We start from the raw sequence: 25,009 nt of genomic DNA on the forward strand, positions 1-25,009 counted from the left end.
AATCATGTCAAGCCTTGGATTGGCCTCTGGAATTTAACGTCTGTTTAGTACTAATTAAACAAGATCACACGAGGACTCTGTGTAATATAATATAATCAAGGCTGTCAAGATTCCATTTGTCTTGTGGGTAATGATCTAGTAATTAAAAAAAAAAAAAAAAAGGGACAGGAGATTAGTATTGAAATTTTTAATCCCAAATGTTTTAAACAATGACGAAGAGTGTGTTGGCTGCCTATCAGATCAGAGGCAGTCACATTTATTTTGTGTAATACTAATCAGGTATCATATTTTTTTTGTGCAGATATTGCCAGCCTCTTGTGCAACAATCAGATGAACATTCATTTTGAAAGTCTTCATCAAGACGTCGACCTGATGATAATGCATCGGATGGTAATCAAGTTGGCTTTCAATACGCTATGGTGTGCATGTGGCTTCAAATAAATTAAGATGACCTAGAAGGCGGGGAGACATAGTGAAACATCATTAATGCTCCCATATAATTGAAATGGTGAGATTCCTTGTGTCTCGTATGTTTCATGATATAAATAGATAGAGGATACACCAAAGGAAGGGGCACATTTGAATTGAGCATTCCAGGGTTAAGCCGTAGTCCAAATCAGAAAGAAAAATGGCTTCTTCTCCTTTGAGATCAAAGTCCCATTATCATGTCCGCTCTATCAGTTTGCCATCCAGATCTCATCCACTCATCCCTCAGTTCAATGAACATTTATGCAGACTAAGTTCTTCCGAAGGTACATCCACCTCATTGCCATCATTAAGGAACAGGGCTAGTGGGCTTGAGGATCTGTATGATTGTGTTGCTGACTTGCTTCTGTTGCCGCACACTCAACAAACTTTGGCCCATGAAGGCCATAAGAAATTGGTTGAAGAGGCCTTGGATGGATATCTCAAACTCTTGGATGCTTGTGCAACCACTAAAGATATCTTTTCACAGACAAAGGAAGACGTCAAAGAACTTGTTTCCTCCCTACGTAGGAAAAGGAATGCAGTTAATGTTGGAGAATTTTTGGCCTCCAGAAAGAAGGTGCAGAAGGTCATCAAGAAGTTGGTGAAGGATTTGAAGAGCATCAAAAACGAAGACCTGCTCTCAGACACAGACCAAGAAACTGTTGCCATTGTTAGCCTGCTAAAAAAGGTTGAAGCAGCCACTCTAGCAGTGTTGAGCTCGTTTTTGTCATATGCTGCTGGAACAATTCCAGAATCGAGACAAAATGGCTGGTCTTTGGTGTCCAAACTGATGCACTGGAAGAATGAAGCATGTCAATCCAAAGAAATAGCTGTTACTGAATTTCAGGAGGTTGATGCTGCAGTGCAGTCACTCATTGTGTCAAGCAAATCTGACGACAAAAGAACCATTGAGGTAGTGCAACAGATAGGAAAGTTGGAGTTGAGCATTCAAGGTCTAGAAGAAAATCTAGAGCGCTTAATGAGGCATTTAATAAAAACCAGAGTTTCCCTGCTCAACATTCTCAATCACTAGTCAAGAGAGTCAGGGGGCCAATACTGGAGCATCCAAAGCTCAGCCAGAAGCCAATCCTTCATTAGATGTTCACACTAGATCAGTGTAAATGAGAAACAAAATCTACTCTGTAATTATCCCAGCAATTACAAATCAATATACTCGGCAAAAGTTTTGCATATACGATATTTCTGTCGTCTCCCCTATTTATTCATTTATCCCTTGAAACTGAAAGCAATATCTCATTCCACCTTAATTTGTTAGTTCCCCAGTTTTGTTATGGAAAATATGAAATTGGAAGAAAATATACAAATGTTCTGGCTAGAAAGAAGCCTGACTTGTTGAATGAACTGAAAATTTTATGATAGCTGTTGTTGAAATGTAAAAGATGTGAGTTTGGAAGTATATATGAAAGTTGCATCACAGTTACAGTTTGAGTTTGAGTTGAGACTCCTTTTCTTTCATTCTTTCTTTCTTTTTTTTTTTTTGGGGGGGGGGGGGGGCGCAGGGAAGTGTTTGGCTTACCAACTCCATTTCTTGTTCAAATCATGTATTTTATAATTGAGGCCACATCTGTAGTTCAATGGTTTCAAAGATGTGGAGATTCCAGTTGTCTGAAGAGATGATTAAACATCAATTAACTAAATAGTTTTGAGATTCAAATACTAATTCTATATTGCTAATGGTTGAGAAACATAACATTGTGTTGTTGGTCTTTCCAATTGGCAGATGGTCTTTTTGTATTAGCCATCCTCTCTCCATGGAAAGCCATGGGAAAGCCGTGCGAATCTTGCAAACTAGCTTCTTTTAGCAACAACCAGGCATATGGTTGCCAATAGCCTAATTATTGGGCAGAAAACCAAGTGAAAATCAACACCAGGGGGCAATGAGTTTGATCTTTGAAGCAAGGTTGTGGCTGCTCTTAGACCATAGGAAAAAGGTGAGGAAGTCAGTCCACAAGGCTCAAGGGATTTGAGGTGTAAGTGTTGGATCCTTAATCCAACGTTGGCCATATATGAGAAAAATTATGCATCACAGCCTGTCAAATAATTTTAAGCCCAATTAAAAAGTGATTTGTTAAGTTTTGGGTCATTTAGACTTTAATATATCTAACAGGGTGTGAGCCTTTAATGTGTAGAGATTTAAAGAATAAATCTGTTTTCTTGATGAGTTGAAACAGAATTATCAATAGGGTAACGGGTTGTTACCTCTATAAATACAACGATTATGGTTCACAGCTCACACGAATGAATCAGTTTTTTTGTTTCTGTATCCCATTATAAAAAACGAGTTGCAAAGAGAAACTTAAAGGATTCTCTTAGAAATTCGTGTTGATCTAGAAGGCTCACCGCACGGATCTAAATAGAGATAATCGTTATGGATTCAAGTACGTTTTTGTTTATTATTTATTTATCCTTGATGATTTGATATGAATGTTTTTGGAATTTAAATAATAATTTTTACAATTTAACAGTAAGGATATCAAAAAGTATACACGAGGAAGGGCCAGGAAGTGGCCTCTGTAAACAATGTTGAAGAAGTCAAAACAGCTTTAGTCTTTAGGTCCTAGCTTCTTGTCTTCCATCGCTGGAAGAAAAACCATGACAAAGCAATGGGAGTGGCCTTTGGTTACGCAAATGATGCTGTCCAAACTTGCATCGTCGGATAGTGTCCCTAATCAACATCCTAAAATTCTTCTAGTAACTGCTAATTTTTCAAGGTTGCATCAGCTCTGCGTGCAAATAAAAATTTAACCAGCACATGTGATTGGGCACTTAATTTCGTGCTAAGTTCCTCATAATTATCAACCCAATTTCAAATTCCTCTCATGAATAAACCCCCTTTGCAACCGAAAGAAGTTCCTTCTGGAATCAATGATATGAAGTCTAAGAAATATGGCACTTCGGTCCTCCAGAAGACTAAAAGGACAGAAAGGAGATGCATGTCTACTGAGTGGAACAAATAAGGCAAAAGAGAGAGAGAGAGGTGCTCTTAACCTTTTCTTCTATCTACACTCAGCTACTCATGAATCGCATATTCTACTTGCATAGTGTCTTCAATGACATATGATACTGGAGCCTGCTATAATTTATATCAGGATTAGTTTTTAATCAATTTTCTGACTTTCAAAATGTGGGCAGTTAGTCTTGGACCTTTTAGGACACAGACATTGCCATGGCCAACATTCGCCCATCAAAGTAGGACACAGAATAATTCTTTGTAACATAGCAGCTTTCACAAGAAGTTTTTATTATAAACCATTCCTAAATGTGGAGTTCTATTGAACTTTGAGATGCCTTGAGGAAAATGAAGATAGAAGATTCTCAAAAACGAGAGAGAGAGAGAGAGAGAGAGAGGAAAAAGATTTTAAGATCCCAATAATATAAACTGTTAAGATGACACTTGCATTACTAAACTTGTTTTCACCAAACCAAAGCGGAAAATAAAACTTCAACACTCCAAAAAGGGAAAGAAAGGAAAAGAAAAACAAAGAAGTAGATCAAGAACTTGTGGGGTGAAGAAGACAAGAGAATATAAGAGTATTGGCCGTGCCTGGAACTAGAGACTGCCAGTCGTGTGCTGCTTATTCTATATATGGATTACACGATGCAGCAGTTATTACAGCAAAGCATATCTTGTGTGTAGGGTATGGATTTTATGAATTATAGTAAATGGATGTAAAGCTGTGCTGGCAGGAGGGAGACAATATTGCACGAACTTTGCTAGGGCATTGATTGGTAAGACCAAATCAAGATCACATTGCCACTCGTGTAGAACTGAAAATGCTGAGGTTCTTCTTGTCTCCTTCAACCTCTGATATAAAAATCTTTAAGAGCTGCACACATGTGCTCATTGAAAATGACGATAAAATGAAACAGCCGCGTCATGCCACTCGTGTAATGTAATTTTATGGATTATTGTTATAGGTGTTATTACTATATATTTTATAGTGGTCTTGCTATGATATGCATGTGATTTCAAATAAATTAAGGACTTGATGGTAGTTTTAAGTTTTGGCTGTAGCGCCTCGCATTTCCAAAAGTTAGATTTTGAGCATATATTTTTTTTTCAATATAAACTTCATGTATAAATCGTTCCCCGACAATCTTGTTACACCTTCTTAGTATATCAAACTTAATAATAAATAAATTAAGACATGTAACTCATCATAAATGCATAATCTAGATCGAAACTTCAAATGATACATAATCGTAATTCCTTTATTCATAATATTGAAATCGCATCATCGCTTAACATGACATCATCAAAACGTAATACGCGGGTACACATCTCTAAACCATAACAACGGAATCATGCTAAAGATCACCTATGTAAATAACAACTACATCTTGATAACTTATTTTCCCTTAGCACCGCTGCTTTCACCTAGAACATTTGAATATTTCAGGGACATAATCTAAATTAGATGTTGAATCATCTAAGTAAGAGTTCAAAACATATTTTCATGAATGTATGCAAAACACAAAACAAAACAACATAACCAGACAAGTCCCAGCCCAAGCGAATCCCACACAGCGCTTAACCCAACCACAGGGAAAGTGCAATATCTTTAAAAGCAATATCACCACACCGACACATTGGCACAACACAATTCTAGCTTAAGAGGGGCAAAGTCAACGCATCTTCCCGACACCTCGGGAACAATCGTTACCAGTTCCGGCCCAGAAGGATCAACATCAATGTAGGAACCCGACTCACCACAATCATGTTAGGGATTACATTCCCACTCAAAAGCATTTCGAAAAAATTACCCATTCCCAACCCATATCTCACATGGATAACCAGTCACCCTAGTGTAACTTCTCTTGCCACCCAACCTAGCACGGAACCCTAGGCATCCATCCCGACAAGCACACCTGACATAGGATACCACTGTACGTTATTCCGGTAACACCCTTGGAGAATTACGACTACACTATCCGGACAACATCCCAGGTTGACATCCCATATGAACAACACAAACACATGCCAATGCCACATACCATAACTCGATGCATCATTTAAAACAACATTTCATGTATATAACTTATCGCACAAAATTCAATGCACATGCATAAAACATTTAAGGACAGACCTCTCTCATAAAAACAACCATCACAGATTAAACCATTCACATGTAACAAAATCCTTTTGCATGTAATCAAATCAAGTTTAGGAAGAAACAAAACCAAGTTTTAGGATAGAACTACTCACTTGTAATGAAACCTAAAACACCTCAAATCTTGTGCCCAACCTCGATTTTTGTGCAAGTCCTCAAGTCTTTTGACCAAACCACCTCCTTACATGCCCTCATGCGCTACCCAAGTGCTCTACACGTGTGATGCCTCGCGTATACTTTAAAAGCCCTCTATCCACTAAGCCCGAACTACTCACAACTTTGAATGAGAAAACCCTTGGCTATGAACACCCTATTTATAGGCTTGGATTTTGTAGTAATTATATCAAATCTTATCCAAATCAAATCTGATCTTATCTCTAAAGTCATCATGAGACTTCACCCTTTATCTTATCTCTGAAATCATCATGAGCCTTCATCTTATCTCTAACATTATCATGAGCCTTTATCTTATCTCCAAAGTCATCATGAGCCTTTATCTTATCTCTAACGTCATCATGAGCCTTTATCTTATCTCTAAGGTCATTATGAGGCTTTTCCTTATCTCTAAAGTCATCATATAGCTTCATCCTTAGCTCTAAAATCATCATAAGGTTTTATCTTTATCTTTAAAGTCATCATGTAGCTTCATCCTTATCTCTAAAATTATCATGAGGCTTTATCTTTATCTCTAAAGTCATCATATAGCTTTATCCTTATCTCTAAAGTCATCATGAGGCTTTTCTTGAATCTTCCAAATGCCCCTAGAAAAAATGTTTCAAGAATTATACTTTGGCCCAAACTTTTTTAGTAATTACACTTAGACCCCTTTCAACTTGGTCTTCGAGCTATTTTTTAGTTGCACTTATGCCACTGGAGAAAGGATTTATTACGCTAATACCCCAAGATTTTAGGTAAATTACACTTTTACCCAAACTTCTGTATTTACGATTTTGCCCCTGGTTCAGAAATTCCACTTTTATCTCAAGACTTTCATAATCCTTTGAAATGTGATATTTTCTCAAGCCAAACTTACTTAACACTACAAAATACGGGGCATTTTACTGATGATGGGGAGGCATATATGGTATAAGCATCAAGATATGGCATTTACCTTTCCTTGATGATTAAGAAAATGGAGATTCCTTACAGCTTCTACATTACTTCATGATATATATCCAGAATATGCCAAGGGGAGACTTGCATTTGAATTGTGCATGCCGGTCTAGTTCTGACCCATATTCCCAACATTAAACGAGAATGGTTTCCTCTCATTTGAGATCAAAGTCTCATTATCACATACGCTCTATTAGTTTTCCATTTAGATCTCATCCACTCATCCCTCGATTCAATGAACATTTATGCAGATTGAGGTCTTTTGAAGATACATCTACCTCATTGTCATCATTGTCATCAATGAGCAATAGGGCGAGTGGCCTTTAATATCTATATGCTTGTGTCGATGACTTGTTTCCATTGCCTCACAGTCAGCAAACCTTGGCCAATGAAAGCCATAAGAAATTTGGCGATGAGGCCTTGGATGGATATCTCAAGATCTTAGATGCTTGGGTGGCCATTAAAGATATCCTCTCACAGATGAAGGAAAATGTCAAGCAACTTCTTTTGTCCCTGTGCAGGAGAAGGGAGGCAGGAACTTTTAAAGGATTCTTGGCCTCCAGAAAGAAGGTGCAGACATCAAGAAGTTGTTAAAGGATTTGAAGAGCATTATTGGGAAATAACATCCTTTTAGACTTCTTGGACAAAGACCAAGAAGACGTTACCATTGTTGGGATGCAAAAAGAGGTTGGATCAGTCACTCTATCAGTATTGGATCCCCTTTTGTTGTGTACTACTTAAAAAGAGCCGCAATCAAGGTCAAATTGGTGGTTTATAGTGTGTAAACTGGTGTACCACAAGAGTACTATGATATGTCAAGTAAAAGAGTTGGCCTTCACTGGGTTTCTAGAGGTTGATGCTGCAGTGTAGCCGCTCATTCTTTTAGTCAAATATGATGACAAAAAGACCATTGGGGTTGTTGGTTTTGACATAAAGAACACACAAAGCTTTGGAAGTGCTGATTTCTTTTAATTCAAAAACATACTTATAGAGATTATACAGCCAAGACTTTCAACCACATTACCAACTCTACCAACTCTTATCTGCTGAAATGCATCTTAAATTAAGCTCATTCACTCATTTTACAAAAAAATAAGCTTAAATCAAGTTTCACCACATTTTTTCAAAATATCTAAATAAATCTAATTTAATCAAAAAGATTTTTTTACAGTGACAACAAGTTTGTCACAACACCATCACCCATCCTTGGCAAGTTTGCTACTAACTCCAAGAATCAACCTTTAGCTCTTCAAATATGGTTCTAGGTAGTGCCTTGGTCAGTATATTAGCGATTTAAACTTCAGAGCTGCAATCCATCAGATCAACTTCTTTCTCCTTCTTTACTTTTCTTATGAAATGATATTTTATCTTTATATGCTTGGTCTTTTCATGAAAGATTTGATTCTTAACAATTGCAACTGATGACTTATTATCACAATAAATCTCAATAGAATTCTTCTGTTCTTGCTTCAAATTAACCAGTAACTTTCTTAACCAGATAGCCTAATTCATTGCTGCTGCAACTGCAATATACTCAGTTTTGGCTGTGGATTGCGCCACAATATCTTGCTTCCTTGAGCTCCAACTAAACACTGAACCAATTAGGAATATGAAACCTGATGTGCTCTTCATATCTTTAATTGAGCTTACCTAGTTACTATCAATGTAGCCAACTAATTTTAATTATGAAGCTTTTCTAAACCAAACTCCATGATCTTCAGTTGCTTTCACATACCTCAACAACCTTTTTGCAACTTTTAAATGCACCTCACTTGGTGCCAACATGAATCTAGATAATAAGCTTGCTGCAAACATATATAATATCTGGCCTTGTTGCCATTAAATACAACAAACAACCTATCATACTCCTATAGATTCCCTCATTAACTTTCTCATCTCCATATTCTTCAAGTAATTTTTCATTTATTTCCAAAGAAGTGCTAATAGGCTTACAATTCAACATTCCAAACTTCTTAAGAACTTCTCTAGCATATTTCCTTTGGCAGATGAAAATTCCTTGTTAACTTTGATGAATTTTCATGCCAAGGAAATAAGTTATAACTCCTAAGTCAATCATCTCAAACATCTCACACATTTGCTTCTTGAATTTTTGTACTAAAGAGATGCAACTCCTTGTAACCAAGAGATCATCAACATATAAGGAGACTATCAAAGTTTCTTTGCCTTCCTGTTTCACATACAAAATGGCTTCACTATTGCTCCTATTGAACCCCAACTTTAAGAGGTAATCATTGATTCTGCTATACCAAGCCTTTTGGGCCTTCTTCAAGCCATATAAAGCGTTCTTAAGTAGATATACTTTATATTCTTGCCTTTTAACAACAAATCCTTCAGGTTGTTCAAAAAAGATCTCCTCCTCCAAATAGCCATTTAGAAAAGAAGATTTTATATCTAATTGGAATATTTTCCAATTTCTTTGAGCAGCTAGAGCAAGCAAAAGTCTAATAGTATCATACTTTGACACTAGTGCAAAGGTATTCGAGAAATCTACTCCAAATTGCTAAGAGTAGCCTTTCATCACCAATCTAGCTTTAAGCTTGTTTATAAAGCCATCTGAATTCAGTTTGGTTTTGTACACCCATTTAACTCCAATAAGTTTCTTGTGTTTTGGCCTCTCCACAAACTACCATGTTTGATTTTTCTCAATCATCTTTAGTTTTTCTTCCATGGCCTTCTTCCATTCACTTGAATTAATTGCTTCATGAAAGCTATTGGGTTCAATTGCTGCAACATTGCTCTGGCATAAATGTCAGCAAGTGATCTGTCTTCTCTTACTGAAAGCTCTTCATCAGAACTTGATTCCTCTTGAATTCTAGTTGCATCTTGTTCATTGGGTGAATTCCCTTCACAAAGAATTTTCGATGAAGTTTCAACAACATTCTTGTTCCAATTCCAGGCTCCAAACTCATCGAATTTCACATTTGTACTGGTGATAACCTTCATTCTCTGAACATCATAAATTCTATAGCCCTTGACATTGCTGCTATATCCCATGAAGACACCAGGAATTTCCTTTTGATCTAACTTGTCCCTCTTCACCTCTAGAACAAGAGAATATCATAGACATCCAAAAATTTTGAGATACTCCACATTTGGTTTAACTCAATTCTAGACTTCAAATGGAGTTTTTCCTTTAAGTGCCGTAGTTGGAAGCTTGTTCAAGAAGTACACAAAGGTGTTTACTGCCTCTGCCCAAAACTCCTTGGGGAGTTTTTTTTTTTCCAAACAACAAGCATCTTTCCATCTCTATAATAGTTCTATTCTTTCTCTCACTCACACCATTTTGTTGAGGAGAGTAGCTAACTGTAAGTTGATGATGAATGCCAGCTTTCTCGCAAAATTGATTGTATTTGTTGAAGGTGTACTCAGTCCCATTGTTCGATCTCAACACCTTAATCTTGTTGCCACTCTGATTCTCCACTAATGCTTTGAATTTCACAAATATAACAACAACTTCTGACTTCTCCTTTAGAAAGAAAACCCATTACATCCTTGAAAAATCATCTGTAAAAAGAATGAAGTACCTAATGCCACTTAGAAAAGGTGTCCTCATAGGACCACAAACATCAGTATGAATTAGTTGTAATTTTTCAGTTGCTTTCCAGGCTTTATTAGTTAAAAATGGTAGCTTGCTTACTATGATGCCTTACTTGAGCTATGCTTGGATTGTCAGGCAATGGTGGTGGATCCTTACTTGTCTCGACCACTTCCCACAAGTCGTATGCCTTTAAATAGGCTTCCATTTTAACACTCCAAATTTGGTAGTTCTCTCCTACAAATTGTGGTGGTAGTGAAATGGAAAGACTGTTGGCTACCATGGTTTCACTTCTGGAATTTTTTGCAATAAGTTTTGTGTTTCAGTTTTCTTAAGGGTGGAAGACCTTACTTGTTTTCTCTTTTTCTCTCACAGCCCCTCTAAGATCAGAAGGCTCAGATACCAAATGTTGGTTTTGACGTAGAGAATAACACACAAAGGTTTGGAAGAGCTGATTTCTTTTAATTCAAATACATATAGAGATTACACATCCAGGACTTTCAACCACTTTACCAACTCTACCAACTCCTGTCTACTGAAACGCAGCTTAAATTAAGCTCATTCATTCCTTTTACAAAAAAATAAGTTTAAATGAAGCTTCACCACATCTTGTCAAAATTTCTAAATACATCTAATTTGATGAAAAATATTTTTTCGACAGTGACAACAAGCTTGTCACAGCATCGCACCATCAGAGGCAATACAAAATCATATGAAAAAGTTGGAGTTGAGCATTCAAGGTCTTGCAAAAGAAGTAGAGGGCTTGATCATGCAACTAATAAAAACTAGAGTTTCTCTACTCAATATTCTCAACCACTAGATGAGAGCCATATTACTGTCATAAGTGAGCATCCAAAAGTCAGGGAAAAGCCTAAATGTAAAAGAGACATATAATTGTAGACATTCCATCAGTTATAAATTAATATATCCCCTACACAATGTTTTTTTATATATTATGCCTTGTTCCTCACAATTAAGTCCTCAATCACTTGAAAATAAAAGTGGTACTTCGTCCTATTATCATAATTTGTGATTTCTCCACCTTTTGGTTGTAAACATGAAGGAAGAAAAGTACTTAAATAGTAGAAAGAAACATAATATTTATGTTGATTGAGCTGAAAATTTAAAAATCATGTTTCCCAAAAGCTGAAGATTTGGATATTAGAATTTTGAATCCTACATCAAAATTGAATTAACAATACAAGAATAATTTCAAGGATGTTGAGATTCTATATTTGTCTGGGGGATGATTAAACGCTGATTAAAAAACTTTGAGATTCACATGGTAGTTTCAATATGATACCATCCAAGAAACATAACATGTAAGGCCCTCTTCTGAATATTCGAAAGAAGGTCCTTACATAGATGATATAGAACAAAACTGAACTCAACTCATTTCATTTCTAGCAGTAGAAATTTAAATAAGATTTAATTACATTTCCAATATCTCGTAACTCTAGGCTCGATGGCCATACAAAATAATAAGAGGCTCAAATACCCATAACATAATAAATTCTCATTATTACAAACCTCACCAAATCACTAACTAGGATCTTTAAAGCTAGGACGCGTCTCCGTACACCACTATCCCTGGGCTGCAGTCTTACTGGACTCGCCCCCAATAATCGTCTTTCCTTTACCTGGAATGGCAAAGAAGATCAAGTGAGCCACAAGGCTCAGCAAGTTCAAGAAACAATGAACAATATATAGAATCCAAGAACATAATGACACCAAGAAGAGTAATCAAGGACTCCATAATTATATACAAGATTCATAATTCATGAATTATCAATTAAACTCAATATATCATGTCACCATGTATCACTATGCAAATGTGCATAAAATTTCAATGTCATTATTAATTCTCACAAGCTCGCAAGCCATCAATTAATACATGCAAGAGTGCATCATTTCATTACCAATATCAATTTTCTTGGCTCTTAAGCCATAAATCAATGCATGCAAAAGTGCATAAGTTTCATAAAACCTCAAATAAATATGGAGCCAACCTGTCGGGCTATGGCCACCTCGTCTCGTGCCAGATGCTCTAGGGTACCATTTCTCCCTCCTCTCAAAATAATAGGTGCGTAAAACATATATATATGTAACATGTACATGTATGCATCATGTATGCATTTGCTAACCTCATGTATTTAAATTCTTGTTTCCGCGATATTCATACTTTCAACATTTCTTACCCATACCGGGTATTTTTTCATCATCAGATAAATTCAATATATTTTACTTTATAACGTTTACCACATTCAAGATGTAATTTATGACACAAAAATGCTTGATGTAATTTACAACACAAGAATACTTCTTTGAGATATGCTATTTAGTATTAAATATCGATTCACCAGCTGAGGAATATTATAAATTTAATAACTATTTTTTCCATCATATGATTGTTGTGATTTCATTTAACTAGTGATAGTATGCATTTACTTGCATTTGTGCTCATAGCTCAAATTCATGATTAGTTCCCATGCAATCAAATGACCACACCACCTGAAATTGCTGACCGAACATAAACCTAAAATTTTTCTAAGGCAATGGACCAAATAGAACATATTTTGAAAATGTCTTCATTTTGAAAAACTAACTCCCGGTATTTTGATAATTAACATTCATTGTTGTAAAAATGATTTTTAATGAATTTTTCAAGAAACGGAAACTATGTATTTTAATGGGGGTAAAATTGCAAATTCGTGAATTTGTACTAAAACCAAAATTTTATCTTTTTATTTTTGTGGATTTTGATTTTTTTGATATTTTTATTGAATCCAAATGGGTACTTTCTTATTTACATTTTTGTACTAAAGTAAATGAAAGGTAAAATATAAATTAAGGAAAATGCAAACATTTATTTAAGTTAAGAAAAGGTAAATAGATAGGATGTGAGCAGGTAGCTCCCATTCAAAGGCTTATGGGATGAGCTCGGGAATAGCTTGAGGTCTTGAGTTCGCATCTTACGGAGAGAGCTCAAGAGAGTTTGCGGAAAGGACAAATGAACGAGCTCGGGGTCATGAGGTCAACATGAGTTCGCTGAACGAGCTCGCGGTCAAGGGGTTGAGTAAGAGCTCGCTGAACGACTGTTTAAGCATAAGTATATGGTGGATTAGCTAGGCAGGGCATGCTCTAATAAGCTTTACAAATCTCTGAGGGGGTATCAGCTCGTTACGCATTTTGTATATATACATTTACAAGTGGGTCTCATATATGGGTGAACAGTATATATATATTTCCAGTTCAGGTTTTGCTGATTGATGCGAGACCTCCGAATACCTCAATGAAATCATTCGAATTAGTGGTAGATGACTTAGCATTTACATTCCGACATAGCACACACAATTATAAGAGGCATTTGGAACAGCGAGCTCATTCAGAGGTGATATACACACAGCTATATATATATACATACATTTAACACTACTTCTTTGGATGCAGAATGAGCAAAGATTCCCATCCTCACCTAGTTATATAAAATGCCATTTACGAAGAAAGCTTGGGGTGAAAACAAGCCCTATTTCTAGATCGCAAGGAGACTCCAATAGATACCCAGATACAAAGACTCAGTGAACACTAGCCGACAGTAAACCATACGCAACAACAAGCTTATAAATATATATTATTCATGTCTATATATATAACCCATCATAGTGACTAAAATGAAGAGACTAACAGGGGAACTTGCACGAGAAAATAAATAACAAAGGAGCTCGTACTGAAAAATAAAGAGGGAGTGCAAGAAGAACTTACCTGATGAGGATGCCTCTGCCAGCGAAATGGAAGCCACACCACAACAGCAACAAATGAACAACGAAGAAGAAGAAGGATACTGAATAGGAAGAAGAAGAAGAAGAAGAGGCTGAAGATAAAGTTGCAGACAAAGATAAACAAGGAAAGAATACAGGCGGGGAAGCTGGGCGTCATAAATAATACACCAAAGAGGAACTCCTCGGCGTAACAGAGGGGATAAAGAGATGGTTGCAGGTCTACCCCTGCATTCCATGACAGATTACTTAATTGGTCCTCACCCTTACAATGGTCAAAAGGAAGACCAAGGGCACTATTGACATTTGTTGGCCAATTTAATTTATTATTATTTTCTTTCAAAAATTTCAAATCTCATTTCCCAATTGGGCTTAGCCCATATTGTGGGCCATTCCATGGCTCAACTCATTAACCCAAATAAATTATCATAATCCAAGCACATTCATAATATAATTAAAGTTTTAAACACATCTCAATGGCCCAATTTATTTAGACTTCCAAATTCTCATTTCCACTTATTCTTCATTCCATAAGCAAAGAAAAATATTTTCAACACTCAATTAATTAAAACAAAAATTTTTGAACTCAAAATAAAATATCCAAAAATGTTTAGACCCCCTAACGGGTTGTTACATAACATGTTGTTCATCTATCCATTTGGAGGACAGTCCTTATGGATAGCTACCCTCTTCCGTTGAGCCATGTGAATTTTATTGGCTGGCTTAATTCTTGTGCACCATTCATTTGGCATTCATAGTATAACAAGAAATCATTAAAATAACTGGTTAAAATTTTCTTCCTAAACGTCTGAACCACACACGGTGACAAGCCAGTATATTTAGAAAAAGCACCATCTACATTAATGTCATTATTGTCATACTTTTGGTAATGAGCCAAAATTTGAGTTTTCTCGAGGACTACTGCAGGTAAAGAACATATATTTCAGTCCTTTCTCTCTTATCCAGCCAGAGCTTAACTGATAGGTAGTGCATCGAATTGGTTAATTTCTTGCCCCGTTGTCTTTTTATGCAACCTTACATAAAGAGGGATACAAAGACACAAAATCATACGTAGAACACGTCCACATTATTGTACACACGCATTCACATTTATATGGTGATGGTAAAAGAGAAAGAACGGCGCAGGCAGTTTCTTGCAGGAGAAGATACTTTGTCAATGGCACTTGACATTTTATATTCCATGGAAATGGGAAAATATAACGCGGTTAAACATTACTCCACTGCAGCAATGATTGCGAGAAAATTGCAACACAGTTATAGTTTCAGTAAACATTTTTTCTTTTAATAATCTCTGCAGGCATGTAATCAAATATTACTACCATCTACATCAAGCACCAGGTACCATGGAAATCAATAATATTAATTATCTAGTTCTCTCACAGATTGCTAATTTCTGCTGAATGTAACAGAGAGATATTCACAGCAATGACTGAGAAAACAGATGAGAACAGGACAAATTAATTTGTAGGAGCTGCAGATACGTGCTCATGCAATCCTAGAAGTGTTAGAAAATGAATAGAAGAGAGAGCGGAGACGATTCTTGCATTTTCTTCTTAAGGTTATGAATTGTTGTGCCCCTTGTGCACTGAAATTTTATGGATAATCATTTACAGAGCTGGTCCTGGATTTTTTAAGACCTAGGGCAAATTTTCTCTCAAGTGTGCCCCTTTATACAAATTAAATAAAAAAAATAAAAATTATCAATTAATTAATTTTATTAAAATTATTTGAATTTACAAAAGATAAGGAAGAATATTAATTTTACTCTATTATTTTAGAATAGACAAATTACATATTTGAAAAAAAATAAATTTTAAGTAAAATTTAAAATTTACTTAAAATATAAATTTTTTCAAATATGTAAAACATAGTATCAAATGAAGAGAGTAAAACATAGCATCAAATATGTAAAACATATTATTTTTTTCAAATATGTAATTTGTTTGTTCTAAAATAATAGAGTAAAATATGGTATCAAATGAAGATTGATCAAATAATTTAATTTATTAAGTTACAAAAATTTAATATTACTAATAGAGAACATGTATTATAAATATATTATTATTTAATTTTATAATTTAAATATTTAATTAATTTAATGTGTTTAATTAATGAGATAAAAAGAGGAGAGTTAATTAAATTTGTTTAATTAATGAAAAATTAATTAGATGTATTTAATTAATGAGATAGATTGGGGGTGTTCCTGTGAGCAAGAAAGAGGGAGGGAAAAAATAGACAAGAGGAAGAGAGTAATGTGAGAGTGAGAGGGAGGGGGGGACAATGGGTAGAGAAAGAGGGGGGGGGGGGGGCCTCGTGAGAGGGAGAGTCTATGAGAGAGAGAGAGAGAGAGTGGGGGAAGGGGAAATATTAAAAAATTAGAAGGTAGCCCAAGAGAAAATTTGTGAGAGAGAGTGAGTGGGGGAAGGGGAAATATTAAAATATTAAAAGGTAGGGAATGTAGCATTACTCTAAAAAAAAAAATTTTTGTGCCCCCTCAGTCGTAGGCCCCGGGTTGTAACCCTGGGCCAGGGCCGGCTCTGATCATTTACATTTGTTGCTGGTGGGGAGACATAGGACAAACATCGCCAGCATAGCATTTAGTTCCCCGCCATATTCTCGTTAATGTTCCCTAATAATTGAAAAGGTTGAGATTCCTTGTGTCTCCTACACTTAATGATATTATTACACTGAGGAGGTGCAAAAGGGCGGGCCACCATTTGAGTTGATCATTCCATTCCAAATCAGAAAGAAAAATGGCTTCCTCCCATTTGAGATCAAAAATCCCATTACCATGTTCGCTTTATCAGCTTGCCCTCTAGATTTCATCCCCTCATTCCTCGGTTCAATGATCATTTATACAGACTAAGGTCTTCGGAAGTCACATCTACGTCATTGCCATTGATAAGCAACGATTTGAGTGGCCTCGAAGATCTTTATGATTGTGTAGATGACTTGCTTCTATTGCTGCACAATCGATGAGCCTTGGCCCAAGAAGGCCTTAATAAATTGGTCGATCAGGCCTTGGATAGACATCTCAAGCTGTTGGATGCTTGTGCAACCACTAAAGACATCTTTTCACAGACAAAAGATGATGTCAAAGAACTTCTGTCTTCCTTACACAAGAAAAGGGATGCGTATAAGATAGGAGGATTCTTGACCTCTAGAAAGAAGGCAAAGAAGGCCATACAGACATTACTGAAGAATTTGAAGAGCATCAGAAACAAAGACATGCTTCTGGACTCTAAAAAAACCAACAAGCTCTTGTCGTTATTAACATGTTAAAAGAGGTTAAAGCAGTAACTGTGGTGGAATTAGGTTCCTTCTTGTCATATGCTACTGGAACAAAGGAGCAATCAAAGAGAAGTGGTTGGCCTTTGGTGTCCAAAGTGATGCACCAGAAGAAAGCAGCATGCCAAACCAAAGAAACAATGCTAACAGAGTTTTAGGAGGTTGATGTTGTTGGAAGTGAGTGTGTGTGTGTGTGTGTGGCTTTCCTTCCAAGCTTTGTTTTCCTTCCTCTAGAAGCTTGGTGACTTTCCTTCCAAGCTTTGCTTTCCTTCCTCTAGAAGCTTGGTGACATTTTCTCCAAGTTCATCTTTACTTAGTCTCCAAGTTCATCAAGCCTATATATATTTCCCTAAGCTTCTTTGAGGTTTTAAGAGACTTGATTTTCTTTGAGTTTTAAGACTTGTTTTATTCTTTAAGCTTTGGAAAAACTTATTTTCTCTAGTTTTCCATCACTGAGAGCGAGCCCGTCCTGAGTTCTGCTAGCTCCGGTTGTTTGTGGCTGCCGTTCATCGAAGCGGTCGTTTTATCTTGCTGAGATAGTCGTCATAGTCTGCTTGCTGCCGGTGCAAGGCGCTAACTGTCTTCAGGACAACACAAAGCGTGACTCGACATGCTTCTGTTCTTACCTCCTTCTCCACATTCTAGAAGTTTGGTCCTGTCTCTTCCACATTCCAGCTGCGAGTGTTGCTATTCAACCGTCTTCTCCGCTTTGCTGTTTTCGTATGGTAACATTTATTATTGTTCCTTTGTTGTTGCTGGTTATAAGCTCCTGTTGCCAATAATATTAGCTGTTATAATAGTGGTCAAGTATTGTAGTTTACGTTTCTTGTACTGTAGCGGGTTAGAATTAATATCTTGTATCGGGTAGGTTATTTTTGTATTAGGCGGATCATTCTAGTGAAGTTTTTATATATACACTCTCTGTATCCCTAACAATCTGAAGACAATTAGTAAGAGAGGCTAGAAAAGATGGATGCTCCTATTCCTGCTGATGTTTCTGGTGCCGCTGCTACCAGTGTTGCCTTGGGTTCAAACCCACCCCCTGTTACTGTCTCGGGTCTTCGCTTGCTCGCTGCCGCTGTTTTTGCAACAGCTACTATGCAAGGGGTTGGTTTAGCTGTGTCCAAGCCAACTCCACATGTTGAGAAGCCACCACCATTTAATGATGAAGATTTTAAAAGGTGGCAACAGAAGATATTGTTCTATTTGACCACACTGAATCTAGCCCACATCCTCAAAGAGGATTACCCCGTTGTCTCGGAGGAGAATATTACCACAAAGACTGTTGCTACGAGGGAGGCGTGGATGCACTCAGATTTTCTTTGTAAAAATTATATTCTGAGTGTCTTGGTCCACCCGCTGTATAATGTTTACTACACAACATATTCTACTTCTAAGAAACTATGAGAGGCCCTGGAGAAGAAGTATAAACTCGAGGATGCTGGCACTAAGAAATTTCTGGTGGGTAAGTTCTTAGATTATAAGATGGTTGATACCAAATTGGTGGTTAACTAGATGGAGGATTTGAAAATCATCATTAGTGATTTGCATAGTGAGGGATTGATCATTAATGAGCTATTCCAAGTTACCCCTGTGATTGAGAAGCTGCCGCCGTCATGTAAGGATTTCAAAAACTATCTCAAGCACAAGCGCAAGGAGCTATCTATGAAAGATCTGTCTCTTCGTCTTCATATTGAAGAAGACAACCGTAAAGGAGAGAAATTCTTAGATAGATTTGAAGCTAAGGCCCACTTAGCTGAGGCTCCCAAATCTCAGCCTAAGAAGCAGCAAGGCAAGAGAGTAAGCAGATCGCTGGGGATGAAAAAAACCATTGCCAACAAACGCATTCAAGGCACCTGTTGGGTATGTGGTAAGATAGGCCATAGGGCTGTGGATTGCAGACACAAGAAGGGTCAAAGCTCTGGTAGCAACTAACGCAAGTCTGAGCCTTCTTATACCAATATGGTGGAAGATGATGAGCTTGTTGCAGTCATCATTGAAGTTTGCATGGTTGATAACGCTAAAGGCTGGTGGATCGATATGGGTGCTTCAAGGCACATTTGCAAAGAAAGTGTACATGGGAAATGTTGCAACCTCGACTATGGAAGATAAAGGCAAGGTGCTACTAAAGTGGACATCTAGGAAGATCCTGACCCTCACAGATGTATGGCATGTGCTCGAGATTTGTAAGAATCTGGTGTTTGGAACCCTGCTGAACAAAAATGGGTTTAAACTCATTTTTGAGTCTAATAAATTTACTCTTACTAAGGGGGGAATGCATGTGGGTCAGGAATATTTAGATGATGGCATGTTCAAGTTGAATGTACAAGCCCAAGTGCCTAAGAAGAATAATAAGAATAACTCTTTTGCTTATACTGTTGAGTCGTCTGATGTTTGACATTCAAGATTAGGACATGTCAATTATCGTTCCTTCTAAAGAATGGTCTAAAGAATGGTTAATCTAGGGTTACTACCTAGCTTTAACATTGATAAGGGACACAAATGTGAAGTTTGTGTTGAATCAAAATTTACAAGAAAGCTGTTTCCATCTGTGGAAAGGAATAGTAAATTATTTGGCCTAATTCACAATGACGTTTGTGACATGAAAAGTACTCCCACTAGAGGTGGAAAGAATTATTTTGTCACATTTATTGATGATTGCAGTAAATATTGCTATGTATATTTACTATGTAGTAAAGATGAGACATTTGATGTTTTTAAAACATTTAAGGTAGAAGTTGAAAATCAGCTGGGAAAGAAAATTAAGGTGCTCATATCAAATAGGGTTGGTGAATATGAATCGTTAGCTCTATTTGAGTTTTGTGGATCTCATGGTATAATCCATTAGACGATAGCACCTTATACACCACAACAAAATTGTGTAGCTGAAAAGAAGAACCGAACTTTGAAGGACATGATTAATTGTATGTTAAATACTTCGGGTTTTCCCCATAATTTGTGGGGGGAAGCTTTGCTTATTGCAAATTTTATATTAAATAGAATTCCACATAAGAAGTCTGGCAAGCCGCCTTATGAAGTGTGGAATGGTAAGCAACCCTCCTACAAAATCCTGAAAGTGTAGGGGTGTTTGGCCGAGGTGCAGGTTCATTTTCCTAAAAGAACTAAATTTGGTCCAAAAACTATTGACTGTGTTTTTATAAGATATGCCTCGCATAGTGTTGCCTATAGGTTCCTGGTAACGAAGTTAGAAATTCCTGACATTAATGTCAATACGGCTCTGGAATCTATAGAAGTGGAGTTCTTTGAGAACATCTTCCCTTTTAAGGAAGACAAACCAAGTGAGAGTGGTTCCAAGAGAACACATGAGGCAAGTTCCTCAAAAGGCCAAGATGGGCAGGAATCTGACATTGAGCTTCGAAGAAGCAAAAGGGCAAGGAAGGCCTCTTCCTTTGGCCCAGATACTTCTTATTGGAAATAGGTTATTAATAGTGAAATGGATTCCATCTTGCAAAACAATACCTGGGTATTGGTTAATTTGCCACCTGGGTGTAACCCAGTTGGGTGTAGATAGATTTTTGGAAAGAAATTGAAGGCCGATGGTACTATTGATAAGTACAAAGCTCGGCTGGTAGCTAAAGGCTATCGTCAGAAAAAAGCACAAGACTTCTTTGACACGTATTCTTCGATGACGAGAATCACGTTTATCAGGATGCTGATTGCTATTACAGCGTTACACAATTTGGAGATACATCAAACGGATGTAAAAACAACATTCTTGAATGGAGATTTAGAAGAAGAAGTCTACATGGAACAACTTGAAGAGTTTGTTGTAAAGGGACATGAAAAGAAGGTTTGTAAACTAATAAAGTCTCTTTATGGGTTAAAACAGACGCTTAAACAATGGCATGAGAAGTTTGATCACATAATATTATCGAATGGATTTAAGATAAATGAGTGTGATAAATGTGTTTATCTGAAAGTCATAAACCAAGAATGTGTCATTGTGTGCCTTTATGTGGATGACATGCTAATAATGGGTACGAATCGAAGTGTCATACAATCCACAAAGAAAATGTTGAACTCTCATTTTGACATGAAGGGCAGGCTTTTTCTCAGTCACATTACTTAGAGAAAGTGTTGAGAAGATTTGGTCACTTCAAGAGTAAGCCGGCAGTTACTCCGTTTGATCCAAATTCAAAATTGAAGAAAAATCATGCTGAAGGTGTATCTTCTCTGGAATATGCCAGAGTTATTGGGAGACTGATGTACATCATGAATTATACTAGACCTGACATTGCCTACTCCATAGGCGGGCTAGCGAGATACATGAGCAATCCTAGGCATGACCATTGGGGTGAATTAGTCAGGGTACTTAGGTACTTGAAGTACACCTTGGACTATGGATTGCACTATACAAAATATCCACATGTACTGGAAGGATTTAGTGATGCTAATTGGATCTCCGATAACTTAGAGACTAAATCAACCAGTAGGTATGTGTTCACCCTAAGTGGTGTTGTTGTGTCGTGGAAGTCTTCGAAGCAGACGTGTATAGCATGATCAACCATGGAGTCAGAGTTTATAACTTTGGACAAAGCAGGTGAAGAAGCTGAGTGGCTTCGCCATTTCCTCGAAGACGTTCCATTATGGCCAAAGCCTGTTAACGCCATTTGCATATATTGTGACAACTTAGCTACCTCAATGAGGGCTAAGAATAGTGTCTACAATGGGAAGTCAAGACACATTAGGCGTACGCATAACTCTGCTAGAGAATTGCTCACAAATGGGATAATCTCCATTGATTATGTGAAGTCAAAAGAAAATCTAGCTGATCCTTTGACGAAAAGAGTGACTCATGAGCAAGTCAAAGTTACATCAAAGGGAATGGGGCTAAAGCCTTTAAAATGACTTTTCCGCTAGTAACCAAACCTAGTTGACTGGAGATCCCAAGATCTAGGTTAAATTAACCAACTGGCTGGAATAAGTCATAGTTGACACACTATGAAACTTTTAGTTTCTCCCCATGTCTCAAAAATTGAAGAGTGTGTCCTGTCGACATCAAAGGGAAGGTTGATATCTTGAAATAAGAGGAGTAGTGACAGCGTACTCTTAGTCGATGCTTCCCTATATGAGAGTAGAAGTGGGGTTGTTTCTATGAGAACTGTTTAATGGCTTGGGTTCTCTAGAGCTCTCATGAAACCCAGGATGTTGTCCAGGACCAAAATGGACACAATCGTATAGAATTCAATAGGTCAAGACGAGTTGTGTGTGATGTCTATTGTCTCGATTTACCTTCAAAAGGATAGTTTAAGAGCTAGTCTCACTATTTCTTTGGTAAGTTCAATAGATATTCACTAAGAAAGGTTCAAGTTCAAAAGACACCTTGTTGATGCATAACTTGTCTATTTGCTCTCAGTGACTGTGCCGTTTTGTATAATTTTTGAGCACACACACTTATGTGGGGGATTGTTGGAAGTGAGTGTGTGTGTGGCTTTCCTTCCAAGCTTTGTTTTCCTTCCTCTAGAAGCTTGGTGACTTTCCTTGCAAGCTTTGCTTTCCTTCCTCTAGAAGCTTGGTGACATTTTCTCCAAGTTCATCTTTACTTGGTCTCCAAGTTCATTAAGCATATATATATTTCCCTAAGCTTCTTTGAGGTTTTAAGAGACTTGATTTTCTTTGAGTTTTAAGACTTGTTCTCTTGAGCTTTGGAAAAGCTTGTTTTCTCGAGTTTTCCATCACTAAGAGCGAGCTCGTATTTAGTTCTGCTAGCTCCGGTTGTTCGTGGTTGCTGTTTATCGGAGAGGTCGTTTTATCTTGTTGAGACAGTCGTCGTAGTCTACTTCCAACCGGTGCAGGGCACTAACTGTCTTTAGGACAGTACAAAGCGTGACTCGACCTGCTTCTATTCTTGCCTCCTCCACATTCCAGAAGTTTGTTCCTGTCTCCTCCACATTTCAACTGCGAGCGTTGCTGTTCAACCGTCTTCTCCGCTTTGTTGTTTTGGTCTGGTAACACTTATTATTGTTCCTTTGTTGTTGCTGGTTATAAGCTCCTGTTGTCGATAATATCAGTTGTTATAATAGTGGTCAAGTATTGTAGTTTACGTTTCTTGTACTGTAGTGGGTTAGAATTGATATCTTGTATCGGGTGGGTTATTTTTGTATTAGGTGGATCATTCTAGTGATACACTCTCTGTATCCCTAACAGATGTTGTAGTAGAGTCAATCATTGCTCAGAAATCGTGTAAATTTGACGAGGATCTGCAAAAGCAGATAGGGAAGTTGGAGTTGAGCATTCAAGTTCATGAAGAAGTCCTGGAGTGCTTGATAAGGTGTTTGATTAAAACCAGAGTTTCCCTACTCAACATTCTCAATCACTAGACAAGAGAGTCATGGTGCCCAGCATTAGACGTTTATACTAGATCAATATAGAAGAGAAATATATTTTGTAATATCCCTCCAATTATAAATGAACATACCAGGAAAAAGGCATTGCATACATATTGCTTCTTTTTTCTCCCCATTTTGTTCATTGATCATTTGGAAGCGAAACTAATACTTTCCTCAATCTTAATTACTTTGCTAGTTCTCCAATTTTAAATGACAAACATAAATTCTGAGGAAAAATACTAAAACATTAGAAATAAACATGATTCATGGACTGACCAGATAACATTCAGAATTCCCTTTTATTAAGAAGATGAAAAAACGGAAGTGTGAAATATTATCCTGTATCACAGTTGAAATTAACATGAACCCTTTATAATTGAGGCCACATGTTGTAGCTTATAGCTTCAACGCTGTTAATATTCCACTTGTCTCAAAGCTGACACCGTTGAAAGCCATAATGTGCTAGCTGTCTTTCCAGTCACAGGACAGTCTAGTTTACTTTTCGCAAAGACGTGTAAATGCCATATAAATATTGCAGGTTAGCATCGTTTGCGATAAAAATGTTAAAAAGTTTTACCTAGGAGTTCTGCACATGGAGCTCAGGGTCACTGATGATCCATATCTGTCACCATTCATAAGTTTCGGTTCAGCTGATTCCACAGCAGAATAAGTACCCGGTTTCGAAATGTGCTTTTCTGTTATTTGTAAGGTTTCAGAATATATGGAGATGTACCACAAAAACTAATTAATTGTGTATTGTACTCTATAAGCCTGCATTTCATATAATACCTTCTTACAGATTGACAAAACACAAGATTCATTTCATAATCAAAATGAGCTCTGAGCCAGAGCTTCACAGGAGAAGTCTATCTTTCTGGCTAGTTTACCGTCCCTGTTTCACAATTATTCATAAATAAAAGGATGAAAATAAAAAAGTATCCCCAACTGTAAACGTTGACGATTACAGATTGACTAAATGACAACAAAAAAGATAAAGAATAATGGTGCTGGCTTTTTCTTGATGGGATGACACTTTGTCAATGGCACTCGTGCATCACATATTCTATAAGTTATTTTGTAACTCGCGTACATAATAATTATATTATATATCCATTGAAGTTAGACTTATAGTCCTAAATTAAAATACAGAGTTGTACCCTCCGCCTTTACCACAAGTGATTAAAACGAACAAATCAGAATAGATATAAGCTATCAAGGCCACAATAATTTTATTTGATGATTCCGTGGCTGTCAATATTCCAATTGTCTGGGTGGTAGTGATTTAATTAACATAAAATTATGAGA

At 36.9% G+C, this 25,009-nt stretch overlaps 1 protein-coding gene across 1 annotated transcript; it reads left to right on the forward strand.

Moving 5' to 3' along the window:
* Positions 1 to 628: 628 nt before the first annotated feature.
* LOC127802192 (uncharacterized) lies at positions 629 to 7,307 on the forward strand. Its single transcript, XM_052337898.1, has 2 exons — positions 629 to 1,452; positions 7,085 to 7,307. The coding sequence occupies exons 1-2, from the start codon at positions 629 to 631 to the stop codon at positions 7,305 to 7,307; spliced, it is 1,047 nt and encodes a 348-aa protein (XP_052193858.1).
* Positions 7,308 to 25,009: the final 17,702 nt, after the last annotated feature.

Source organism: Diospyros lotus, chromosome 5, assembly GCF_014633365.1.
Source record: "Diospyros lotus cultivar Yz01 chromosome 5, ASM1463336v1, whole genome shotgun sequence".
NCBI classification, from domain to species: Eukaryota; Viridiplantae; Streptophyta; class Magnoliopsida; order Ericales; family Ebenaceae; genus Diospyros; species Diospyros lotus.